This window comes from Microcaecilia unicolor, chromosome 5 (assembly GCF_901765095.1).
Source record: "Microcaecilia unicolor chromosome 5, aMicUni1.1, whole genome shotgun sequence".
In the NCBI taxonomy this organism is placed as follows: domain Eukaryota; kingdom Metazoa; phylum Chordata; class Amphibia; order Gymnophiona; family Siphonopidae; genus Microcaecilia; species Microcaecilia unicolor.
Genome location: NC_044035.1, coordinates 154,151,882 through 154,171,717, shown reverse-complemented (window position 1 = coordinate 154,171,717; position 19,836 = coordinate 154,151,882). Strand labels below are relative to the sequence as shown.

Below are 19,836 nucleotides of genomic sequence, written 5' to 3'. Positions count from 1 at the left end.
GCTCATCCTTCCTGTCTCATCAGTTCGTAACCTTGGGGTCATCTTCGACTCCTCCCTCTCCTTCTCTGCACATATTCAGCAGACTGCTAAAATCTGTCGTTTCTTTCTCTATAATATCAGCAAAATTCGCCCTTTTCTTTCTGAGCACACTACCAGAACCCTCATTCACACTCTTATCACCTCTCGCTTAGACTATTGCAACTTGCTTCTTAGAGGTCTCCCACTTAGCCATCTCTCTCCTCTTCAATCTGTTCAAAATTCTGCTGCACGACTAATATTCCGCCAGTGTCGCTATGCTCATATTAGCCCTCTCCTCAAGTCACTTCACTGGCTTCCTATCCGTTTCCGCATACAGTTCAAACTCCTCTTACTGACCTATAAGCGCATTCACTCTGCAGCTCCTCAGTACCTCTCCACTCTCATCTCTCCCTACATTCCTCCCCGGGAACTCCGTTCACTGGGTAAATCTCTCTTATCTGCACCCTTCTCCTCCACTGGTAATTCCAAACTCCGTTCCTTTTATCTTGCTGCACCATATGCCTGGAATAGACTTCCTGAGCCGGTACGTCAAGCTCCATCTCTGGCCATCTTCAAATCTAAGCTAAAAGCCCACCTTTTTGATGCTGCTTTTAACTCCTAACCCTTATTCACTTTTTTCAGAACCCTTATTTTATCATCCTCACTTTAATATTCCCTTATCTCTTGTTTGTTCTGTCTGTCCTAATTAGATTGTAAGCTCTGTCGAGCAGGGACTGTCTCTTCATGTTCAAGTGTACAGCGCTGCGTACGTCTAGTAGCGCTTTAGAAATGAGAAGTAGTAGATTTACCTTTCTCGTGGGAAGAGAGGGCATTGAAATATTTAGGAGTCCTCATCCCAGTGGATCTCTCTACTTTGTATGCAGTAAACATTCTTCCTCTGTTGGGGGGCCTGGGGGATAAACTTAAGCTCTGGCAGGTATATCCTCTTTCCATATGGGGGAGAATTGCTCTATTCAATATGCTTCTTGCCCCAAAATGGTTTTATTTGTTTCAACAACTTCCTCTGTTTTTGAGGGTGAGGGAGGAACTAAAGATAAGCAAATTATTGCAAGAAAATATTTGGAAGGGTAAAAAGCCTAGTTTGTCTTTGTCTATACTTCATACCCCTAAAAAGCAGGGTGGGGTGGGACTATTGAGCATAAGGAATTTGGCAAGATCATGCGGGATGCGCCACATTAATGATTGATTTTGAGGAACTGAGGAGTTCTCAGTGACTTCCCTAGAGACAACCATTGTCCCAGGAGTTCATTTTAGTTATGTTTTGCATACTGCAGGTAAACTGCCCCCAAATAGTTTGGCCAATAACCCCATACTCTATTCCCTGAGGGGGCAGTGTGGCGGTGGATTTGCAGGAGATATCATTTCTCACCACAGATAACCCCCTATCTATCCATTTCTAATAATCCAGCCTTCCCTCCAGGTCAGGGTCGTAGTGTATTTGTGGAATGGGCAAAGAATGGCCTTCAATACTTGGTGCAAGCTGTGATGGAGGAAGGGCACATGGAATCTTTTGAGGACCTTCAACAGACCTATGGGGTTTGGCAGAGACACTTTTTTGCTTGTACACAGCTTAACCATTACGTTTCCTCCTTATTATGAACTAATCTTACAGAGGATGTAGCGGACACCTTGTCGTAAGCTTTCACGTTGGGGTCTCAGCAGTCTGTGCCACTTAAGTTTCATCATCAACACTTGAAAGATTCTACACCCAAATTGAACTACAGGCTGCTGGCTTCTCGTTGGTCTGAAGACCTGCAATGCATGGTAACTGAGGACCACTGTAAACGATACTTACAGCAACTCCACTCCAGTAGACTGTGTGTGCCTCAGAGACAGATGCTTTACAAACTTCTACTAAGACTCTGCATCGCCCCGCAGCGGGCATTTCGGGCAGGTGTGGCACTGACAGCAAACTGTAGTAAATGTGGGACGGAGGTAGCAACTCTTGAACACATGTTCTGGTCTTGCCCCACCATAGTCTCTTTTTGGATGCGAGTACTACATGCGATTGATAATTATTGGGATTGTACGGTGGTATATGATCTGGTGGGTTTTAAAAACTTCATGTTTCAGGCCCTTGTTTTCAGTGTTAAAGAATCTTATTGACCTGGCTGTTAGATGTAGGGCCAACACTGTCCCGTTGGAGAACACTTTTAATATTTCAGATGCATATAGACAGACAGCAGATTGCATCACTGGACTTGAGCCCAGTCCTTCAGTTCAGGGAGACATGGGAACCACTCTGGCTTACATTGTCTTCCTGGGCACGAAGTTACTTATTAAATATTTAGCCTTGAGTTTGTTCAAGTTGCATGGGTGGGGGGGAGGGGGAGGGAGTTGGTTTAAAGTGCTGTAACACAAATTTGCCTTTGTAATGTGCTTACTATTTAGCATTTCAATAAAAATGATTTAAACATAAAAAAGAAGGAAGGAAGGGCAAAGAACAGCCGGCATGGTTAAAAAGTGAAGTGAAGGAATCTATTAGAGCTAAAAGAAAATCTTTCAGAAAATGGAAGGATCCAACTGAAAGTAATAGGAAACAGCATAAGGAATGGCAAGTCAAATGCAAAGCGCTGATAAGGAATTCAAAGAGAGACTTTAAAAAAAGATTGTGTTGGAGGCAAAAACATAGCTTTTTTTAGGTATATTAAAAGGAAGAAGCCAGCAAAGAATTGGTTTGACTGCCAGGTGACCGAAGGATAAAAGAGGCAATCAGGGAAGACCAGGCAATAGCAAAGAGATTAAATGAATTCTATGCTTCTGTCTTCACCGAGGAAGATGTGAGAGATATGCCAGTGCCATAAATAGTATTTAATGCTGATGAGTCAGAGAAACTGAATCAAATCTAGTACAAACACTAGTATTAAGCCACCTTGATTATTGCAATGGAATCTATGCAGGGTGCAAAGAAATGCTTCAAAACAAATTACAAACTGTCCAGAATACAGCTGCTAGACTGATCTATGGAAAATCGAGGTTCGAAAGTTCAAGACCACTACGTGAGAACCTGCACTGGCTTCCCGTCAAAGACCGGATAACTTTTAGAGTTTGCACCCTGGTGCATAAACTCCTCTACGGTGAAGCTCCAGCTTATATGGATAACCATATCAACTTACCACCTAGGAACTCTCATAGATCATCTCGTTCGTATGTAACTCTCCATTACCCTACATGTTCTGTCCTCAAGTATAAAGCCACTTACGCATCCACCTTTCCCTATGTTGGTGCTCATTTGTGGAATGGATTACCTAAATCTGTAAAAACTACTCCCGATCATCTGACCTTCAGAAAAACCCTCATGACCACCTTATTTGGAATAGCTTACGCAACAGTCCCGCCATTGCATCCATAACTACTGAACTGTAACTATCTTATTGACATCCTCAACTCTATTACCCCTTCCCCTTCTCTGTAATTACTCACTGATCTCTCCTACTTCCATGTACTTGATTGTTTGTGCCGGATTGATGTATTCCTTTTCAGACTGATGTAAGCCACATTGGGCCTGCCCGTGGTGGGAAAATGTGGGATGTAAATCCTATAAATAAATAAACTTGGAAGATATAATGGAGCAATTTGACAAATTAAAGAGTAGCAAATCACCTGGACCAGGTGTTATACATCCCAGAGTACTGATAGAATTGAAAAATGAACTTGCAAAACTATTAGTAATATGTAATTTATCTTTAAAATCAAGCATGGTACCGAAAGATTGGAGAGTGGCCAATATAATGCTGATTTTTAAAAAGGGTTCCAGATGTGATCCGAGAAATTATAGACCAATGAGCCTGACGTCTGTGCCAAGCAAAATAGTAGAGACTATTATAAAGAAGAAAATTACACACATAAGCATGGCTTTATGCGACAAAGCCAACGTGGATTTAGTCAAGGGAAATTTTGCCTCACCAATCTACTACATTTCTTTGAAGGGATGAATATGCATGTGGATAAAGGTGAAACAGTCGATATTGTGTATCTGGATTTTCAAAATTCATTTGGCAAATTACCTCATGAAAGACTTCTGAGAAAATTAGAAAGTCATGGGATAAGAGGCAGTGTCCCACTATGGATTAAAAACTGGTTTAAAGAAAACAGAGAGTAGGGTTAAATGGTCAAATATTCTCAGTGGAGAAAAGTAGATAGTGGGGTTCTCCAGGGGTCTGTGCTGGGACTGCTGCTTTTTAACATATTTATAAATTATCTAAAGATGGGATTAACTAGTAAGGTAATTAAATTTGTTGATGACACAAAGTTATTCAAAGTTGTTAAATCACAAGATGATTGTGAAAAATTGCAAGAGGACCTTATGAGACTGGGCAACTGGGCATCCAAATGACAGATGACTTTTAATGTGAGCAAGTGCAGAGTGAAGCATGTTGGAAAGAGGAACCCAAATTACAGTTACAAGATGCAAGGTTCCACATTAGGAGTTTCCGCCCAGGAAAAGGATCTAGGTATCATCATTGATACATTGAAACCCTCTGCTCAATGTGCAGTGGTGGCTAAGAAAGCAAATAGAATGTTAGGAACTATTAGGAAAGGAATGGAAAACAAAACTGAGAATGTAATAATGCCTTTGTATCACTCCATGGTATGACCGCATCTCAAATACTATGTGCAGTTCTGGTCACCGCATATCAAAAAAGATATAGCGGAATTAGAAAAGGTACAGAGAAGGGTGATGAAAATGATAAAGAGGATAGGATGACTTCCCTATGAGGAAATGCTAAAGCGGCTAGGGCTCTTCAGCTTTGAGAAGAGATAGCTAAGGAGAGGTACTATGTAAGCCACATTGAGCCTGAAAATAGGTGGGGAAAATGTGGGATACAAATGTAACAAATAAACATGATAGAGGCTATAAAATACTGAGTGGAGTGGAACAGGTAGACATGAATCGCTTGTTTACTCTTTCCAAAAATACTAGGACTAGGGGGCATGCAAAGAAGCTACTAAGTAATAAGTTTAAAATGAATCAGAGAAAACATTACTTCACACAACATGTAATTAAACTGTGGAATTCATTGCCAGAGAATGTAGTAAAAGCAGTTAGCTTAGCAGGGTTTTTAAAGGGTTTGGATAATTTTCTAAAAGTTCATAAGCCATTATTAAGATGGTCTTGGGAATATCCACTGCATGTTCTGGAATAAACAGCACAAAATCTGTTTTGCGGTTCTGGGACCTTGCCAGGTACTTGTGACCTGAATTGGCCACTGTTGGAAACAGGATACTGGGCTTGATGGACATTTGGCCTCTCCCAGTATGGCCGTGCTTTTGTTCTTATGTTCTTAGCCTACTTCTCAGTTTTACACTGTGTTCTCTTATTTTGTTAGAACCCAGCCCAGGGTCAGCCATTGCTAAAGACGCCTCCAGCTGTGCTCCAACCCATGCCCCAGCAGAGTGCCTTCAGTGTGCAGGCTCAGCCTCCACCACAGCCTCAGGCACTGCTGCAGGCACAACTGTCAGCAGCGTCCATCACTCCTCTGCTACAGACCCAACCACCATCATTACTGCAGCAGCCACAGCATAAAGGTGGGCCAATATATAGCAGTCTCTTCTCTTTGCTGTATTTTGGATGTACTCAATGTGTGCTTGAATCAGTATTTATTTATTTTAAAAAGTTTGTGTACAACATTCCTGTGTAGATATTCAGGGGGCAAATCTCTAACTAGGCACCAACATTTAGGTGCTCCAAGGGCAAGCGGTAGGAGTTTATTCTATAGTGGAACCTAGGCGCAAAGGTTCTGTTATGGAATATTAATGTAACCCATAAGTGCAGGCACCTAAATGAGGAATGGATGTACATAATTTACAGTATTCTGTAAGTTACGCATCTGAGTGGGAGCTGTGCCTGTATCCTACCCATGTATACGTGCCCTTGCAAAGTTTACAAAAGATACAGATAACATCAGTAAATTAACAAATGCAACATAGACAAACTATAATAATACATGCATACATATGACTTGTAGTCTTGTTAGACTGATGCTGGTATAGCTGGTATCTCCTGTATACCATTTCAGTGCTTGTCGTGGTCCCATATTGTATCTGTTACTAGACGTAGACTGTTCTGTACAGGAATACCTAAAAGACAGTCCATGCTCCATGTAGCTTGAAGACACAGACAAAGAGATCTGTTACAGTGAACGTGACCTGGAAAAGCCAGTATTGAAGGTTGTAGAAGCAACAGCAAATATGTGGGGTTTTAGTTGCGACTTTAATATAGCCAGAGAGGGCGTATGATGCACCAATTCAGGAAGGTTATTCTTGGCATCTGGCACAGGTTGGAAAAATGACATGAGTGAAGATGGAAGCTGAGTGTAAAAATGATCAGATGATGACCAAGGTAGAGAAACTGGAGAGAGAGTAATTGCAAGGTAGGACTAAAATGTGTTCACAATGATGATTGGGGCAGTACAGCATTGTTGGATATTGAATGCGGAAGTTAGGCAAAGATCTATGAGGCTTGGGAGAGGCCATCAGTGTGAAAGTTTCTAAGAATAAGAGAGGAGGAAGATGAATCAAGAACAAAGCAAAACCAAAAATATAAGTGTGTAAAGAAGGGAGAACTTATCAGGTAGATGATAGATGACCGCTATGACAGAAGGATAGAAGAATGAATAAGCAGATGATCTGGACAAGTTGAAATGGAATGGAATTGAGGCAGAATGGATTTAAACATGCATGCGAAGGTAGCCTAACTTCCCCATGACCTGCCAAGCAACATGTGTAGCAGAAATGATAATCTCCATAATGGAGAACAGCAACTGAAGCAGAGTCATCAGAAAGGTTAGATGTCAGAATGAAAAGATAGAGAGGCAGAGAGAGAGCGAGGGGTCCCACATGTAGGCAAGCTTATCTGAAACTGAGAAGGCATTCCATAGAGAGCATGTGTGAGGGATAGGGATAAGTCTGAAAAGGCATTGGGCTTTTATATATAGAAGGGTTAGGAATCGAATTGAAGGTTCAAGGTTGGGCCAGTATCTACAACTGAGAGGAGAAAGAGAAAAGTTCAGAGGAAAGGCAAAGTTTGATAGTAGTGATGACTGGATGAGAGAGAAAAACCGTCAAAGCTTTGAGAGTCCTAGACAAAGCTGAAGAGATAATGGAAAGGGGAAGAGGGCAGTGGGAAACAAGACAGGGAAGATGAGCGTCAGGTAGAGGAAGAATAATGGAGCCATAGGAAAGACAAGAAAAAAATGATGTCTGTGTGGTCCTATAGCACACGCTTTCTCACTTGCTTGTCAGAGGTGCATGATGTGTTGATAAAACAAAGCCAGGTGCATTAAGGCATTCTCTGGTGTCCACAGCTGAATTATGCAGATAAGCTGCAACAACACCAATAGTACCCTCTGAACAATCACCAGTGATCCCTGTGCCCCATTACGGTTCTTTAGAAACTGCTGTAACCTATGGGAATTCAGCAGTATCTTCAGTACCATATTGTATTTCTGGTGTTGGTTTCTGCACCCCACGGGGTGACATCAGTGATACTTGCATTACTGTAGCACTAGCAGTGACTTGCATGTCTGTTTGCTGCTTAAGCACAGCCAACAGGCATTCTGACTGAAGAGCAAGCTTTAGAGAAGTGTGTGCGAGTGCTGTGACTTGGCTTATTTGGATGCTGGCCTTGCATGCCAGTAGTTCCTCGTGGCCTGTAGCTTGATGTCTTATTTTCTGATCGTAATGAGTGGATTTTTTCCTCTGTGTGTGAATATAGGTGTGTTAATTGATCCTCACAGAACTAGGATGAGCAAGGTGTATGCAAAATGAGATGGAGTTCAAATAGAAGGATGAGCAGACTTCTGGGTTCTTGGCCTTAAATTGCATTGATGTCTTGACCTGAGCATGTTCAGTGTGGGTAGTTTAATGACTTCTTTGCCAGGAATGTTAGACCCTGATCATCTTTGAAGTCTGGATGGGGATATGAGACTCACGTAAAGGAAATAATCTGCTGAAGCATTCTCTGACTTGAAGCAGAGCAGGTCTGAAATTCTTCTGTAGCAATTCCATAATATATGAAAGAGAAGATGTTTCTGTGTTTTGAAATTCCATAAATTGAAACCTATTTCCCATTGAATTCAGTTATAAACTTAGAGAGATGTTGCTATGTACGTCCCAGGAGGTACCTCTCTTTACACCCATGCACAGCTGAAAGTATCTCCTGTGAGATATAAATTAAGTGTGTTAATTTTCTGTACTTTATCAGTCACTTTTGACACATTTTGCAATCATTCATGATTGTCCTTTTCAACCTTCCTCCCATTTCTGTTGAGCTCTCTTCTGTTTTTCATCTTCATTTTTTTCTCTTCTTCCCATGTCTGTCTTATTGTCTGATCCAGAGGTGGGCTACCACGATCCTCGAGAATACAATCTAGTCAGATTTTCAAGAGTTCCACAATGAATGTGCATGAGATTGATTTGCATTTTCTGCTTCCATTGTATGCAAATAGATCTTAGGCATATTTATTGTGGAAATCTTGAAAACCCAACTGGGTTGTGGCCCTCAAGGATCATGGTTGCCTGTCCCTGCCCTAACCCCTGTACCTTACCCCCATCTCTGCCACTTTCTCTCTTTTCCAAGTTCCCTCTCTGTTTCTCTCCCACCTGAGTCTCCTTTCTTCTCTCTCTTTCCCTTTGCTACTGCTGTAAGAAGGAAGGTCAGCCATCCATTTCCAGCAATGATGATCTGGGCACAGGGAGAGTCCTGATAATGCTGTTATGCTAACAGATCCCTATCTATATCATGGAAAAGGCCCTTGGACCACAATTGGTGAAGCACTGGTTTAGAGACTGCCAGTTGTCATTACTGTAGGTTTCTCTTTGTTGTTACTAAGATAAGGTAAATTCTATCACCCTGTTCTTCTGAACAGTTTATATTGTATTTTGTTGATGGTGGAGGGTTTTTAAGGAATTCCTCCAACCCTCCTGAAAAAAGAAAACCAACAACAAAAAACAGAGTAACAAAGCATGTTTTCTCTTGTATTCGGTTTTTCTCTGTCACACTATTTCTGCTGATTGCAAACAATTTGGGTTTGGCTTACCTCATCTGCCTTACCTGTTATATACATGCTTATCTTTGGAGAAAGAGTGCATACCTGTAATCATTGTTTTATGCCATTAGCTATGCAACTTGCTCATCTTTTTCCTTTTGGGAGTTGTGAAGTTTCTTTACTTTCTACTAATTTCAAGAAGGAACTGAGGCATATGTTTCCAGTACCTCGGATTCCAGTCAGTGTAACCTGAAGTTTCAGGTTAAGAGTAATATCTCCAACATGATATTTGACAAGTCATGGAATTGATCCATCACTTGATATCTTGTTGGGGGGGGGGGGGGGGGGCAACAATTACATACAAATAGTTGTTTTTTTTTCTACATTAAATTCCACATGGAACTGTAGATTCCAGAGTTCCATACACATGAATGTCTTTTTCTCTAGCAGGTAACATTTTATGCTGGAAATCAGGCGGCTCTAATTCCTTTCAGTGTGAAAGGCAATTATAGGAAGACAGCAGACTGCAGTTTTGTTCTTGTTTTCCAGTTTTCAGTGTGAACAGCAAAGCTCCTACAGCTCTCAAAGAGAGGAATAAGAGTGATGCTGCTAAGATGTGTGCTTAACAGTTTAAGGATAAGACCTACATTTATTGGGGGGGGGGGGGTTTCCTAGTGATTTATTTACTTTTTTTTATTTATAAAGGGTTCAGACACGTGTTTTACTGTTCATATTTTCAAAGGAGCTTTTTAAACTAAAGAGGTAAAACTGGCCATGTACTTTAAGAAAAGTCACATTTCTGTGGCCATGCTTAAGAAAGGTTGGATGGATTTTCAGAGGCGAAAATGAGAGTATATAATAATCTGTTTAGATTATGGGTATCGATCCCAGAAGATATCGTCTCTGGGATCATGAAGGCAGTTCGTGCACTGAGAGACATTACTCTGGGAGATGAAATTTGTCATGGTAGTGGGATTTTTTTTCCCTTCTCTTGGATCACAACTAAAAGCCAGTTGAAGACAAATCTTTTAGATTAATCCTCTATATTCCTGAATTCAGCAAGAGCACTTGATAAGTTTTAGTTTTATTTATATCTTGTCTTACTGCTAAAATGTATTTTGGTATTTTTAGTGAATTTGTTGCAGCCTCCAGTTCGTATAGTGCCACAGCCTCAGCTGGCACGGAGATTGGAGCCTCCATCACGATTTTCAGGAAGGAACGACAGAGTGGAATCGCTATCTAATCGTAAAGATGACAGAAAGTAAGCTGATAAATGATGTCTAAAACAGCTGCTTAATGCTGATATTTTGTGTTAGAAACACTTCTACATTCTTGTCATCATTTATTTCTCTCAGCCGTGACAGAGAGAGAGAGAGACGTCGATCACGAGATAGGTCACCCCAGAGAAAGCGTTCACGTGAGAGGTCACCAAGACGGGAAAGGGAGAGATCGCCACGAAGAACTCGGCGAGCTGCACCTCGCTATACTGTCCAGTTTTCCAAGTTTTCTTTAGATTGGTAAGTTCTTTAGCATTAAAGATTGCACATAGATTGGGCATCAGTCCAGTGTGTCAGTAATTAGTATTCTGCCCTAGGTTTCATTTCTGTCTTTGTACTACAAAGCCTGAGGAGTACCCAGCAGTACTAGAGACTTGGGGATCTATTCCTGGCCTGAAAACATGGCTGTTTATTCTTCATGAACTAGGTGGGAAACTTAGATTCAGTTTCTTTCTAGGGCTTTTACTCTACCTAATAGCAAATTTAGGTTATGTTCATAACTTGGGCTTGTATTGTTTTCTCTCACTGACCTGGATGCTAGCTTACTCTCCTTACCTTTTACAGCTGAAACAAATGGCCATTCTCACGTCCTGTGAGGTCTTCAGATTCCCTTAAAATCACACAGCTAGCCTCCTTCGCAGCCTCAAACTTATCTCGTAAAGTTTAGGATCTTATGCTCTCTCTACATATTTTCCAGCTAGCTTGCTTTGGGTTAGGCTCTTATTTATAGTATTGGGTGTGCAGACCTAGCTGATCCTTCATCTGTGTAGGTTTCTGTTCTAGTCATTTATCTTTTCATGGACAGCAGTAGCAGCAGTGGGGGTTGTGTGGCATGAGGTCCTTAAGTAGGAACAGACTTTTTGTGGGCCTATGTCTATTGTGGTCAGCTTCAGGAATGAGGATGTGCTATGGAGGGAACATACTGACATAAGGACTATGGCTTGTGCTGCCTCATTGGTAGAGACTGTTTTTTGACAGGAAGTTTTGATTTTGGGATAGTAGCAGTTTTGATTTTAGTTGAGGACTTTGCTGTCTCTGAACCCTTCGAAGTAAAGGCATCTTGTTAGCTTTTTTACTTCCATTACAGTTGAAACCATAGAGCTTGAAGCAACATTGTGCATGTGTTACCTTGTAAAATAGACAAAAATTTCCAATGTCTTTTCTTGCCCAGGTAACATTAAATAGCATAAAAGACACCCTCACAGACATTGGTCCTATCCGCCAAATCACAACTTTAAAAAGCCATTGTCTTTGTAGCAACTTTATCAATCAGGAAGGAAGTGGAGAATGATGGGATAGAAATAAATGTTTTTATCAGGAGTGAACAGTATAGCTACTTAGGAAAGTTAGTAAGATCAGCTTAACATTTGATCAATGCAGAAAGTCAATTGGCCAAAATACAAAAAGTCGATGTTCAGATAAGTTAACTGGACAAAATTATGGACTGTACTTTCTAGATATCCAGTGGGATTTGTATGCATAAGTCTGCCACTAAATACATATTCCTTGTCATCAAGCAGATGCAGCCATTACAGATGGGTTGTGTCCATCAACCAGCAGAGGGAGATAGAGAGCACACTTTTTTCAGTGCCTCATACCAGCTTGCTCCACTGCCTCTTTTCAGTATTCTCTATCTCCCCTTGCAGAGTGGCTGCAGCTTCTTCGAGCTCCATCTAAAATCTGCCTGGAGGTTGCTCCTGTGCTTTTGCCAGTTGTTAGCAGGGGTGTTGGAGGCTATAGCAGCTTCACTTTAAAGGCACATAGGTTCGCCCTTTCCCTGCCTTACCCATACCTCCGTGGATGTGGACACATTGCTTAGCTTTCCCTGTCCTTCCCCACCAACAGTGGATGCAGGCACATAGGTTCGCCCTTTCCCTGCCTTTCCCACTCACCCGAGCCTCCGGAGTTCTATTTATCTCTGCTTTCCTCACAGCATTAAAAAAAAAAAAAAAAAAGTCGCGTCGCGCTTTGGCGCTTAGAAGCTGGAACAGAGGTTTTTCCTTACCTTTTTCTGTGGGACCGGAGCTGTGATACTCGGTCCAGTGAGGTAAGAGTGTTTTCTGACTCCTCCAGGGAGGGCCCGCGATCGGGGCGATTTTGGCGCAAACTGCCATTTTGAATTTTACCGCCGTTTTCGGCGATGGCTGCGGAGACAGTAAAGCACTGTTCCAAGTGTGGCAAGCGCAGATCAGCAGCGGGGCTCTGTAAATTGTGCTGTACAGACGTTAGAGCCGGCCCGAGCATGGCGAGCGACGATTCTTCGAGCTCTGAGCTGGCAGCGGGCGCCATTTTGAATTTACCACATGGCGCGACCTCCGCTGAGACGGAGAGTCCTGAGCCCGGGGGGAGGCCTCGGAGTGAGGCTGATATGGGAGCTACTAGCCCCGGCAGAGATCCGGGTGCCCAGGGTGAGTTTTTCTCCCCTGATTTTGTCTTATTAATGCATAAAGCATACATGCTTAAAAGAGCTCTCCCACAAAGCCCAGCATGGGCCTCTTCTAATGCCCCCCCCCCCCCCCCCCCCGGTGGATTCTAGCCTGGGTATGCCCTCTGATGCGTTATTCCCTGATAATTGGCAGAATATGAAGCACATAAGGGCTCATTCCCCTTCAGAGAGTGCTGCACCTCCATTTCCTCCGGGCTGCAAGGATTCGGAGGACTCTGGCAGGCCTTCATGGTCTGAGGAGCCAGAGTCTGGTGCTGAAGTGACTCAGGATCTGGACGATCCCTCCACAGTGAGGATTTTCCACCGTGATGAGCTGCCAGCGCTTATTTCTGATGCCCTGCAGGCTCTCTCTATTGAGGACCCTGCCAGTGGCACAGCCTCCTCTGTGAATCCTAGGATGGCTAGTACCAAAAAGCCTGCTCGAGCCTTTCCTTTGCATGACTCCATCCAAGAGCTTATTTTGGCTCAATGGGCTGACCCCGAGGGACCTTTGAAAGTTTCCAGGGCTATGGGGCAATTATACCCTTTGAGTGAGGAGCATATGGCTCGCTTTGCTATGCCTAAAGTGGATGCCCTAGTCACAGCTGTGACAAAGAGAACTACCCTCCCTGTCGAAGGAGGTGTTGCCCTGAAGGATATTCAAGAGCGTAGACTGGAATCAGCACTTAAACGGTCATTTGAAATTGCAGGTCTCACTATTCGGGCACCTGCATGCAGTTGTTATGCTGCTAGAGCCTGCCTGGCTTGGTTGCAACAGGCAGTGGAACAGCCCGGTGATGGAGCGGAGCCCTTTTCAGATGTGGCTCCGCGGATGGAGTCGGCCTTGTCCTTTTTGGCTGACGCCCTTTATGATATTGTCAGAGCTTCAGCTAAACACATGGCAGTAGCAGTGGCGGCTCGCCGTCTTCTTTGGCTACGGCATTGGGCGGCGGACATGGCCTCTAAGCAAAGGTTGGTTGAAGTTGCCCTTTCAAGGCCTTCTCCTGTTTGGTGAGGAGTTGGAGAAAATTGTGAAGGGCCTGGGTGAGGCTAAACCCCAGCGCTTGCCCGAAGATAGGCCTCGGCCTTCCTCTAAGGGTGCGGCGGTCCACTCCTCTTACAGACCTCGATTCCGTGAAGCTCGAAGGTACCGCCCGGGGCGTTCTGCTAGGTTCACTTCTCGTGCCCGTTTTCAGCAGAGGAACTCCTTTCGCTCGGACAAACGTTCCACAGCCACTGGCTCAAGGCCTGGAGTTCAGGGGCGACCCTCTCAATGATGGTGCGCCGGCCCTCTCCTCGAGTCCTGTCATCGGAGGACGTCTTTCCCTCTTTGCCGAGGAGTGGGCCAATATTTCCTCAGATCAGTGGGTCTTGGACCTGATCAGAGACGGTTACAGAATAGAATTTGACGCCCCTGTAAGAGACGTGTTTGTGGAGTCCCGATGCGGTTCTGCCGCCAAACGGGCGGCGGTAGAGGAGACTTTACAAGGTCTGATTCAGATAGGGGCTGTGTCCCCGGTACCTCCCGCCGAACACGGCTGCGGCCGCTACTCCATCCACTTTGTGGTGCCGCGAAAAGGAGGGTCTTTTCGCCCTATTCTGGACTTAAAAGAATTAAACAAGTCCCTGAGAGTGCGGCATTTTCACATGGAAACCCTGCGCTCCGTCATTGCGGCGGTACAGCCAGGAGAGTTTCTCACGTCTCTGAACCTGAAAGAAGCTTACTTGCACATTCCAATTTGGCCCCCGCACCTGAAGTTTCTGAGGTTTGCGGTGATGAGAAAGCATTTCCAGTTCCGGGCCTTGCCTTTTGGCCTCGCCACAGCTCCCCGCACCTTTTCGAAGATTATGGTGGTAGTAGCTGCCTTTCTAAGGCAAGAGGGTATTCGGGTTCACCCGTACCTGGACGACTGGCTCATTCGAGCAAACTCTGCTGCAGAGAGTCAGCATGTAACAGCCAGAGTGGTCTCAGTACTTCAATCTCTGGGCTGGGTCGTCAATTTGGCCAAAAGTCACCTGACCCCCTCGCAGTCTCTAGAATATTTGGGGGCCAGGTTCGACACAGCCTCGGGGTATGTGTACCTACCCGAGCAAAGGCGGTGCAAGCTTCAGAATCAGGTCCGTCTGCTCCTGAGGATGCCCCGCCCGCGTGCTTGGGACATTGTCCAGCTGCTTGGATCGATGACGGCCACCATGGAACTGGTGCCCTGGGCGAGAGCGCACCTGAGACCTCTACAGTATGCTCTACTCCAAAGATGGTCTCCAGTATCTCAGGATTACCAATGCAGACACTCTTTGCTCCCTGCGGCCTGACTCAGCATGGAGTGGTGGCTCTCAGACAGCATGCTGCGGCGAGGAATGCCGCTGGCGCTCCCCGATTGGTGCCTAGTGGTGACAGATGCCAGCCTGAAAGGCTGGGGCGCACATTGCAAAGGGAAGCATGCCCAGGGTCTATGGACACCCGAGGAGTCGGAGTGGTCCATCAACCGTCTAGAGTTGAAAGCGGTGTTTCAGGCGCTTCTGGCCTTTCAAGTGACCCTGGAAGGATTGGCTGTCAGAGTGATGTCGGACAACACGACAGCAGTGGCCTACATAAATCGACAACGCGGCACTCAGTGCAAAGCTCTAGCCGCGCAGGCCAAACAAATTTGCCACTGGGCCGAGCTGCATGTACAGTTTCTGTCGGCAGCTCACATTGCAGGTCAGAGCAATGTGCAAGCCGATTATCTAAGCAGGCATCAGATCGATCCAGCAGAGTGGGAACTTGCAGACGAAGTGTTCCTGCAGATATGTGCCAAGTGGGGCAAGCCCGTGATGGATCTAATGGCGACAAGCACCAATGCCAAAGTCCCGTGCTTCTTCAGCAGACGGAGAGATCCTCACGCGGCGGGGTTGAATGCCTTGGCTCAACCCTGGCCTCCAGGCCTACTGTATGTGCTCCCTCCGTGGCCCTTAATAGGGCGAGTGCTCCTGCGGATTCAGCTGCATCCAGGAGAAGTGGTTCTCGTCGCCCCGGATTGGCCCAGGAGGCCTTGGTATGCGGACCTCCGACAGATGCTCGTAGAGGATCCCCTTCAGTTACCTCTGGTTCCCAACCTGTTGTCACAGGATCCGGTCACCATGGAGGACGCCGGCCGATTTGGTCTTATGGCCTGGCGATTGAGAGGGCGCAATTGAGAGTCAGAGGCTATTCCAATAAAGTAATTACCACTCTCATGCAAGCCCGCAAGCATTCCACTTCCGTGGCTTATGCCAGGATTTGGCGCCAGTTTGAAGGCTGGTGTGCTTCCAGAGAGATCACACCCCTGCGGGCTCCTGTCTCGCCGATTCTGGACTTTTTGCAGGATGGTGTACAAAAAGGCTTGGCCTATAATTCCCTGCGGGTGCAAGTGGCAGCGTTGGCCTCCCTGCGTGGCAAGGTTGAAGGCGTGTCTTTAGCTGCTCATCCGGATGTGGCACGGTTTCTTAGAGGGGTGCTTTGGCTCCGTCCTCCCGTGTGTGCACCTTGTCCAGCTTGGAACCTGGGGCAAGTGCTGAAGGCCCTTCAGGGTGCTCCCTTTGAACCGCTTCGGCGTGCTTCAGAGAAAGATTTGACACTGAAGGCCACCTTGTTAGTGGCCATTACTTGGGCGAGACGGGTGTCAGAGCTCCAGGCGCTGTCCTGTAGAGACCCTTTTGTGCAGTTTTCAGAGTCCGGGGTCACGGTTCGGACCGTGCCTTCCTTCTTGCCTAAGGTGGTTTCAGCGTTTCACATAAACCAACCTATTTTTTTGCCCTCCTTTGTCGAGGAGGAGTTTCCAGAATCTTTTGGGCAATTGCAACTGTTGGACGTGCGCAGGACTCTGCTGCAGTATCTGCGAGTTACTAACTCTTTCAGGACCTCTGATCATCTGTTTATTTTGCTATCAGGTCCTCGCAGAGGGTCTCCAGCGTCTAAAGCCACTATTGCCCGCTGGCTTAAAGAATCTATCTTTTCAGCTTATTTGCTTGCCGGCCGGCCTCTGCCTGATGCCTTTAAGGCGCATTCCACTAGAGGAATTTCCTCTTCTTGGGCTGAAACTGGAGCACTCTCTCTTCAAGAGATTTGTAGTGCAGCAACATGGGCTTCCAAGCTCTCTTTTGCCCGACATTATAGGCTGGATGTGGCTGCTAGGAGGGACGCACATTTTGGAGCGCAAGTGCTGGTGCGTGGTGTGGCTTGTTGCCACCCTATCTAGGGATTGCTTTGATACATCCCATCTGTAATGGCTGCATCTGCTTGATGACAAGGAAGGGAATATTAGGTTCTTACCGTGATAATTTTCTTTCCTTTAGTCATAGCAGATGCAGCCATGATCCCTCCCTGTCTGAATGCTATCTGCTGTAAATCTATTTCAGGTTCTGTTCATGTTTCCGGGAGATTCCGTCCTTGGGAGAAAGTCGGAAAACAGTTTTCAGGATTCTTGTTCAATTAAAGGAGGATGACTTAATTTCCTCCAGTTTCATGTTTTGGAGGATGAGTTTATTCCCTCCGGGAGGATGAGTTTATTCCCTCCAGTTATGTTTCAGTGGAGGACGAGTTTATGCCCTCCGGGAGGATGTTTCATTTCCTCCATTCTGAGTTAATGCCCTTTGTTGTAGGGCCATCGTTCGCTGTGAGGAAAACTCATGTTATTCCCATTGCAGTTTGCCATACTGCTTTGGAAGCTTCAAATACTGAAGAGAGGCAGTGGAGCAAGCTGGTATGAGGCACTAAAAAAAGTGTGCTCTCTATCTCCCTCTGCTGGTTGATGGACACAACCCATCTGTAATGGCTGCATCTGCTATGACTAAAGGAAAGAAAATTATCACGTAAGAACCTATTTTTCCCTCTCTGGATAAAGTTATGCACATAAGGATATTCTACGCTAACTAGATAAAGTTAGGACAGCCTTTTAAGTACTACTATATTTAAGCACATAACCATGCTCCAGAATTACACCTCCTTGTGTTATGTGGCTCAATTTTGTGTGCATAGATTGAAATGCTGCAAGGACTGGAAAATTCAAACTTTAGGTTTACATAGCTAACTTGAAAAGTAACTGCACAGGTACTTTGAATATCAACTTTCAAGTTTTTAGATGGTGCAAATATTCCGGTATATTTCAAATTATCAATGGTAAAATCTACTATAATAAAACGCAGCCTCAACGTTCTGAGGACACTGACGTCACTGAAGTCACTCACACACCGGTTCGTGGTTTCATGGTGGTGAAGCCACACAACATCTTCATGCCCTGCCCTTGCGTCACACGTGATGATGTCGAGGGCGCAACACGAAAACAAGGCTAATTGATGTCCCTACTCCTCCCCTTCCAAAAAATCCCAGCCGCCCAGGACGTCCACATCAACCCGGCCCCTTTCCCCCACATAGCCCCGCCCCTTAGAAGTTACCGCCCCGCCCACGGTACCACACTCACCCTCAGCAACGTCCCTCCCCCCCTGTCACCTCCCCTCCCCTTCCCTTCCGCCTGTCTCCCTGGTGGTCTAGAGGTACCTGTTCGGTGGGGACAGGAAAGAAAGAGTCCCCTCTTTCCTGCCCGTAGCGGTGGTGGTAGCATCCTTGCTACATCGTTTGGGAGTCCGGCTCTCGGCGTTTCAAAATGGCCGCCGAGAGTTCAAGCTGCATCGCGAGACTTCAACTCTCGGCGGCCATTTTGAAACGCCGAGAGCCAGACTCCCACACGATGTAGCAAGGATGCTACCACCACCGCTACGGGCAGGAAAGAGGGGGCTCTTTCTTTTCTGCCCCCACCGAACAGGTACCTCTAGACCACCAGGGAGACACGCGTAAGGGGAGGGGAAGGGAGTCCCCTGCCTGCTAGCGCCCGTTTCATCGCCGCCAGAAACGGGCCATTTTTACTAGTATTCCATAAAAGGAGCCACTCCTGACAAGGTTTTAATTTTGGTCTTAGTACTAAGGATAATCTTGGTATAATGAACTGTTAATTACATCTCCTGACATGACTGTAATGCCTTGTATACTGAGTATTCTCTCCTGCCCCCACCCGGTTTCTCCTTCATGCCACCCAAATGGGAGACATTTCTGGGGAGAACATTGTAGGTTTATTGAGACTTGGCAGTGAGACCTAGGCATCCAATTAATGCCTTATCTATGTATCCAAGCCTTTCTCAATTGATGTTAGTTATATAGGGTCCAGAACGGAGATGGTAGTGTTCTATCTCTTACCTAGCTCTTTTTCTCTGTCCTATCAATAATTTGTAGTTCTTTTCAATATCTGTTTATAGATATGTGAACCACTTTAATTGTACTACTACTACTACTACTATTTAGCATTTCTATAGCGCTACAAGGCATACGCAGCGCTGCACAAACATAGAAGAAAGACAGTCCCTGCTCAAAGAGCTTACAATCTAATAGACAAAAAATAAATAAAGTAAGCAAATCAAATAATACTGTTTGAAAGGCAGTATTCCAAGTGCTAATAAAACAGCATAAAAATAAAAGAACAATGGAAGGCAATCCAAGTAAATACTTCAAAGATGTTTATTTGCATCAAAATATTAAAACTGCAGATGAAGTGCAATATGAAGTGTACTTCACCATCTCTAGGTGGAAATAAATTTATCCTCGTCATGGAAAATTGCTGGAGAGGGTGTGGGAATCTGGCAACTATGTGACATATATGGTAGGCATGCAAAAGGATAGAAGGGCTTTGTAGACAAATTGTAAAGATAGTCTTAAGTTTTTTGTTTTTGTAACATTTGTACCCCGCGCTTTCCCACTCATGGCAGTCTCTGTGTAGGTGGATCTCCCTTAGTTCCTGTTTTATTGTGTGCTGGATGACAATTCCTGCAGTCCATGCTAGAAAGGCTAATCTGATAGGACAGCTGGTAGTGACCACGAGGTATTGTGGCAAGATTGAATCTGTTTCATCTCTGTGGCTAGTCAGAATGGAAGGAATATGATTGATGGATATGTTGCCCTCTTAAATGCAAGATAATGAGGTAAATAATCAGTGAAAATTTTTTTCAGAATAGTAGCCAACTGAAGCAGGAGGAGGCACTTTTTTGATAGGTGGACATTAGAGGGACAATTCTATTTACGTGCACTGTTATAGAATCG

The 19,836-nt window shown here is 44.9% G+C and overlaps 1 protein-coding gene across 3 annotated transcripts in view; it reads left to right on the top strand.

Annotated features, from left to right (window-relative positions):
• Positions 1–19,836, top strand: part of CCAR1 (cell division cycle and apoptosis regulator 1) — a 268,378-nt gene that overhangs the window by 102,869 nt on the left and 145,673 nt on the right. For all 3 annotated transcript variants that reach the window (XM_030203453.1, XM_030203454.1, XM_030203452.1), the window contains exons 8-10: positions 5,370–5,568; positions 10,161–10,290; positions 10,385–10,546. In XM_030203453.1, coding sequence (XP_030059313.1) covers positions 5,370–5,568; positions 10,161–10,290; positions 10,385–10,546 — 491 coding nt within the window. The remainder of the gene's footprint in view (positions 1–5,369; positions 5,569–10,160; positions 10,291–10,384; positions 10,547–19,836) is intronic.